Source organism: Cryptomeria japonica, chromosome 6 (genome assembly GCF_030272615.1).
Source record: "Cryptomeria japonica chromosome 6, Sugi_1.0, whole genome shotgun sequence".
In the NCBI taxonomy this organism is placed as follows: domain Eukaryota; kingdom Viridiplantae; phylum Streptophyta; class Pinopsida; order Cupressales; family Cupressaceae; genus Cryptomeria; species Cryptomeria japonica.
Window position 1 is genome coordinate 173,401,277 of NC_081410.1, and position 7,349 is coordinate 173,408,625.

At 35.1% G+C, this 7,349-nt stretch overlaps 1 protein-coding gene across 1 annotated transcript; it reads left to right on the top strand.

Moving 5' to 3' along the window:
• Positions 1–4,028: 4,028 nt before the first annotated feature.
• On the top strand, positions 4,029–7,148 carry LOC131071807 (pentatricopeptide repeat-containing protein At1g08070, chloroplastic). Its single transcript, XM_058007766.2, has one exon. It carries the CDS (start codon positions 4,229–4,231, stop codon positions 6,125–6,127), a length of 1,899 nt encoding a protein of 632 aa, XP_057863749.2. The 5' UTR covers positions 4,029–4,228; the 3' UTR covers positions 6,128–7,148.
• Positions 7,149–7,349: the final 201 nt, after the last annotated feature.

Here is a 7,349-nt window from a genome sequence, read left to right on the forward strand (position 1 = left end):
AGTATTAAATCTCAATCCTCCATAAGCATCCATAGTGCAAAAAGCTGCTGAGAGCTACACTCATTTGGGACTTGGAGAGGAGAGGAACAAGGGAGGAGCAACTATGAGCATCTTGATTAGCTATTTCATTTTATGTTTATATGCTTTCTATTTCATGCTTAATATCTCTCTTGATATGCCTGTTTAGGATAATCTTTTGTTGCTAACACTAACGTTTGTTTCTTGTGCTCTTGTGTGTGTTGCCATCAAACAGATTTTCTAATCCTTTTTGCAGAGCATCAGAAGGTATTGTGGAACAAAGGAAGATAGGTATGTATGTATGAAGATGAAGAACCTTGTTGTTATGTCAAGAAGCTTGTGTTAGAGTTGTTGCAAATGTGTTTTCCGGAAGGATGTTGCTTTGGAAACGTATGTTGCCAGTATGTGGATATGGTTTCATGTTGACCAAGTTTTAGATTTGGTTGTGGCAATTGTTTTTGGTGCTCTGGAAGTGTCTTCAATGTTGATGATGTTCAACAGTGTTTGTAGTTCTCTGCATTTTGGTTTCTGATGATAATCTTTTGGCAATACATTGTTCATGATCTTAATTTCTTTATGTCAAGATGAATCATGTTTTTGTGCTTTGGAAACGTGCTTGCGGAAGTTAGAGGACATGATCATTCTAGGTCTAGCTAACCTTGAATGTTTTTCTTGTTTTTGTTTTTGCTCTAGTGAATGTAACGTGTGATCTGACTATTGGAAGATTCTTGAAAGAAATCATGTAGAAGACCGATGGAGAAGTATTCTTGGGGAAAGTGTTCTTGAGGCCGAATTGATGTATCTACCTAGGTCGGTATATATAGTGTGAAAGTGTACGTGAGAGTATTTGTGTGTTGTTGTTGAGTGTGTTTGTGTGTTGAAGAAGAAAGGCGGAATTGGTGCGACAATGGATTGGAGCAAGCGGATTATAATAGAGCTGCAGAGACTCTTGACTGGATTTGCTGCAAGCAGTTGTTTAGATATTTGAGCTTATCAGAACCTGAACCTATGTATATGTAGATGCAATTTTCTCAATTCAGTTTTGTCTCTATATCTTGGCAGTAAGCCATTGTAATCAGGGCAGTGAACCCTCTGGCAATGAGCCTTGTAATCTCATATAACTAGTTATATTATCTTGAGAGTTAACCCTCTCCGTGGTTTTTCCCATTTGGGTTTCCACGTATAAAAAATTTGGTGTCTCTCTTATGGTTGTGTATCTCTTGCACTTCAATTATACTGCATGCATTTCTTTTGAGATGAGGTTAATTGATAATAAGCTAAGTTTTAGAAGTTCAGTTTTTAATTGTAAAAGGGAATATTGATCCCCCCCTCTCAGTATTCCAAAATGTTCAACAAAATGAGTCTAAAATTGAGTGCCTAATTCTAATGGCTATATATGACATGGTGAAAATTGGATTGTAAGTTGAAATCTTTGACCCATCTAAATTTGGGAATTAGATTTCTTTGTGGGGATCAGGGTGCCACTATTAACCCAATTTTTGTGAATTTTTTTGTGGTCTTGGTTTCAAGTTTACTCTATACATTGATGCTCAAATGGACATATGTAGTTGTGGTTTTTGCTACCAAATTTCTCTAAATATAAGTAATGATTGGGACTAAGAAGTGAGACTCTACTATTATATTATAATCATGATATTGGTGATTACGAAATATACATAGAAGCCCATTTATTGTTGGGTTGTTATTCAAAAAGTATTTTTAAAATATAAATTGCATTAAATGTGTTTCTTATGTGTTACATGTGTGATGCATCTTTTTGAAATTGTTTAAATTGTAGCCTACTTGCATTTATCTCCTCTCAAGATTAAGTAGGAAGTTCTTCCATTTTATATCACTTCATTTCATTATGTTTATGTGATTACTTTCCTATTGACCACCATGATAATGATATATAACAAGAGATGCATTACATCATGTTCCTACCGATAATTGTTTCATATAGTAGTTATTGGTAGCTAGAGTAGTTGATGCTTGTAGTTAGAGTAGTCACTATTATTATTTAAAAATAATTATTAAGTTGCTCAAAAAGTTGGGGGACAAGATTTTTCTAGATCTTGTTCAAGATAAGATTATATATATTTTATCTCAACATAAATATTTGCATACTTTTTTGTACCAATATATGTCTTTTCAATATAGATTAATACAACTCAAATTTAATAAAAAAAATAATACATTAAAAAATCTAATTGAAAAAATCATACATAGATGGTGGATGAATTGAAGTCAACAAAATAATTGCAAATTATTAAACTGTAGGTTGAAATAATTTTCAAATTAAATCATTTTGCCACCATGTCATATCTATAACACTATTCATTGTCATTGAAAAAATTAATAAGGTTGACAATTTGGCCACACTACAATTTTTTATAAAAATGAACAAAAAATTGTTTTTGAAATGACAATTTCTAAATTCAACTAACAAAAAATACACATTAAGGTCAACATATATGACATATACAATAGTGATAATGTAATTCAAGCCATTAATACAATTGACATTTGATTCGATGAATTAAATGCTTTAAGATATCATTTTTTAAAAAGATATTTTTTATTTTGGTCTTGTTTCTAACATAAACCATTAGAAAGAGAAATAAATGACGTTTTTACAATCATTTAAAATGGAAAATTAAATATAAGTATAGGAATTTTGTTCAAAATTTTTAATTCTATGTGATGATTGGTTAAATTGATGAAAGAAATTGAATGCAAGTGTAGACACATAAAAAATTCATCTAATAATCTTAATGTTTTTATCAATATGTGGATCCATTATTTATTTATTAATTCCTTATTATTCCATTTCATAATAATTATATTATTCATTATTTCATAAATCCATTTTAATAATATATTTCGTATATTTATTATTCTCCATAAAATCCATTCATTTTATATCTTAACCTCTTCCATATCACAACATCATTCTCCTTTTATCCCCTTCCACCTTCATCAATCACATTCATTTAATGAATGTGGGACAACTCTTCATCTTCACATCAATCTTTTATTCCACATTCGTCCTGATATTGGATCCACCCATGAGGATATCTATAAATTCCATTTCCTCTCTCATTTCTATCATGGCATCTTTTGATATCTCTGTTGCATTCTCACATCTTTGTTTATTCTTGCATTCATCTTATAATCTCCATTCTCCATAGCTTCTTGTCCACAGAGCAAAATATATTCGAAACACAAGACAGGACCTTGGTTGATAACAGGGCAATGGAGTAAGATTTTCATTTAAATGCATGTGTGTGTGTGTGTGTGTGTGTGTGTGTGTTCGATTTTTGTTTTGCATGTGTGTTCATTGAAAGGACTCCATTGTTATGATGTTGGAATACTCTGAATCTCTGATTCAGATTTTAGTTTCCCTCGTCTACAACAAGTATTCTTCCCTTGGCATGAACTAATAACATTATGATTATTAAGCATTTAATTAATCATTATAAAAAGTAATACTATGAGAATGGGTATTTACATCTTAGGTGTATTTTTTCATTATGAAAAACATTAGCTAGTATTGAAAGTAGCAACAACACTTAATGTTGTCACTAAATAGTTGATAGACACAAATGTTTATAGTCACAGTGACCTGACATTATACAAAATAGCTCTTCTAAAAAAACATAAATGTATTTTGTCTAGACAAAAAGACTACAAATATTTGCACGTACCAATCATTCAACAATACATTTGAATATTATTAAATAATTGAAAGACACAAATATTTATAGTCATATCAACCAAACTTTACACAAAATATCTTTATCCAAAAAAAACATAAATACCTACAAATAGGTACATGCACCTATCAATCATTCAATTAACTTTTGAATATTGTTACCAGTCATATCATTAATCAACTCATGTGTCTAACATCTATGTCCATATACTTTCTTATGAATTTTTTTTTTTTTTAAAATTTAACTTCAACTATTTGTCTTTTCATTAAAGAAAAAATAAAATTGTATTGTAAAAGCAGAGAGAAAGAGAGGGAATGCGTTTTTTTAACTGGGACTCTTTCCCACTGAGAGATCATAGCTGACTGGTTTTTCAAGCTCTTCGATAAATTTCACAGCTAAAATTTATGTTTCTTTCGCAATCAGAAAGGATAGTGGGGGACAAGCAAATATTATGAGAGATCTGAAAACAAAAACTGTTTCTTCAGTCCTTGGCGATGGCGATGGCGATGGCAATGCCAAGGCCCGCTTGTAATTACATCACATCGCTCTGTAAACAAGGCCGTCTGAAGGAGGCATTGCACATACTGTATAATATTACGGACTTACATTTAGATTGTTGTACATACATTTTTCTCTTGCAGAGCTGCATTAGGAAGAAAACCTTAGGAAGTGCCAAATTAATTCATGCCCACATTTGTACCAAGGGATTAATCGTTAACAGAGCCGTGACAAACACGCTGGGTAACATGTATGCCAAGTGCGGGTGCCTGGCGGATGCTCGAAAACTCTTCGATCATGTTCCTCGCAAAGACGTGTGTTCATGGACTGTCATGATTTCAGCTTATGCAAAGCACGGGTTTCCTGAAATGGCATTGGAATTATTCCGTGAAATGCTAGACACAGATGTCCTGCCCAATCACTTCACCTTTGCCACTGTTCTTCCGGCGTGTGCCAGCTTGGCATCTCTGGAGGATGGAATTGAGATCCATAATGACGTGAAGCGCAGAGGGTTCGATGCGGATGTCTTCGTGGCAAATGCACTTGTAGACATGTATGCAAAATGTGGAAGTTTAGAGAATGCACGATACATGTTTGACAAAATTACAGAACCAGATACGGTATCCTGGACGGCACTGATTGCAGGGTATGCACAGAAAGGGTACATTGACGAGGCTCTCCAACTATTTGGGAAAATTTCCCGACGGGACGTGTGGTCATGGACTGTAATGATTGCTGCATATGCGAGGATTGGGTTTTCTGAAGAAGCATTAGTGTTTTTTGGACAAATGCTGCTGGCAGGCTTGAAACCCAATCAATTTACATTTGCGGCTGTTCTACCTGCATGTTCCTTATTGTCGTCATTGGAAGAAGGCGTGGCAATTCACGGTGAAGTGATAAGAAGCGGATTACAGTGTAATGTTCTGGTTACAAATGCCCTTATAGACATGTATGCAAAATGTGGTCGTATTGAGATTGCCCGCGATTTGTTTGACAAAATGTCTGAACCAGATTTGATTTCCTGGACCACGATACTTGCAGGATATAGCCACAATGGATTGGCAGAGGACACCATGGAGTTATTCAAACAAATGCAATTTACTGGGGTAAAGCCGGATGAGAAAACCTTTGCTAGCATTCTTCCGGCATGTGCAGGTCTGGGAGCTCTACAACAGGGTATGCAAATCCATGACCAAATAGTTGAAAGTGGATTTCAATCTGATGTATTTCTGGTCAGTGCCCTTATAGATATGTATGGAAAATGTGGCAGCCTAGAAAAGGCACGAAAATTGTTTGACAAAATGCGTCCACAAGATGTTGTGTCGTGGACGGCTATGATAGCAGGCTATGCTATTCATGGTCGTGGCAAGGAAGCCCTTAAAATCTTTGAACAAATGAAACATTCTGGCATAAACCCAAATCATGTCACTTTAATTTGTGTTTTGTCTGCATGCTGCCATGCTGGTCTAGTGGAGGAAGGCCGCCTCTATTTCAGTGGCATGTATGAAAACCACCATATCACACCTTCAATGCGTCACTATAACTGTATGGTTGACCTGCTTGGCCGAGCTGGACTCCTTGATGAAGCACTTGCCATTGTTAACAAGATGCCAATAAAGGCTGATGTTTCTGTGTGGAACTCCTTAATTGGAGGATGTAGATTATACAACAATGCAGAGTTGGGACAACTTGCTGCAAAGAAAATTATTGAGTTGGAACCTCAGAGTACCACACCCTATGTTCTACTCTCAAAAATATACGCAGCAAGTGGTCGGTGGAGTGACATTGAAAAGTTAAGAAAAATGATGGAAGACAAAGAAGTAATGAAGACAGCTGGGTGCAGTTGGATTGAGGTCAATAGACGTGTACACCCATTTCTCTCAGGAGACATTTGACATCCAAAATAAATACATAATTTCTTTGGAAACTAGAGAACATACCCAGATTAGTTGAAAACAGGCAACTTGCTGCAGAGTACATTATTGAGTGGAACTCAGAGTGCCACACCCTATGTTCTTCTCTCAAAAATATACACAGCAAGTGGTGGGTGGAGTGACATTGAATAGTTAAGAAAAATGATGGAGGACAAAGAAGCAATGAAGACAGCTGGATGCAGTTGGATTGAGGGCAATAGTTGTGTAGACACATTTCTCACAGGAGACATTCGACATCCAAAATAAATACATAAATTCCTTGGAAACTAGAGAAAATACCTTGGGGGCATGAATATATTAGTAGAAAACAACTTATGTCGGTGATGTGTGTGAGGGAGATAAACGAAGAATGGCAAGATTGAAAGTAATTACTTTCCTTGGAAACTAGAGAAAATACCTTGGGGGCATGAATATATTTGTAGAAAACAACTTATGTCGGTGATGTGTGTGAGGGAGATAAACGAAGAATGGCAAGATTGAAAGTAATTACTTTACTATTAATGATTGGGATAAGCAATCTTGACATTCACGTAGTGATTGTTGATGAAGCTGAAGCGGCAATTAGTTTACAGGTATGGAATTACATTCTTGTAACAATAAATGGAATTGACTGATGAGGCCGGATTACTATTGGTGAGGATGACGGCTTTGTAATTTTTTCCCATTTAGAATAGGAAAAAAAATTACTATTCTTTTGTGTATATGGTGCAGTAGAGGGCCTTGTAAGCTGTAGCTTTCAAGTCGGAGGTCCTGGGTTTAAGTCTCCCAGTTGTAAATTGCATGCTGGTTAAGCACAGCTCCCAACAAGGTTCAATGGCACGTTGGATTCTTGGATGTGCCAATAGAATTCCCCCGGGCTTTTTCTCAGTTTTTGAGAAATACAAAACTGTTTACAGTGAAATTTTTCTCAATCTAATAAATCTTAACTAACTCAAGATTATTGTGCCTTGTGCCCAATTCTTCTGTTACTCTTTTTCTTCTATTATATTTGTGCACCATTTTTTTAAGGTATTCCTTAACAAAATTGATAGACCTCTGATGTTTTAAAATCTTTAGTTTTGGGAACTACCTGCACATCAATTTTTAACCTCTCAGAATCATTAGAATGAGATTGTATCTATCATATGCATATCTGATATCTATCCTATAGCTGTCAAAAGTTTCAGCTGAGCTCTTATATAGA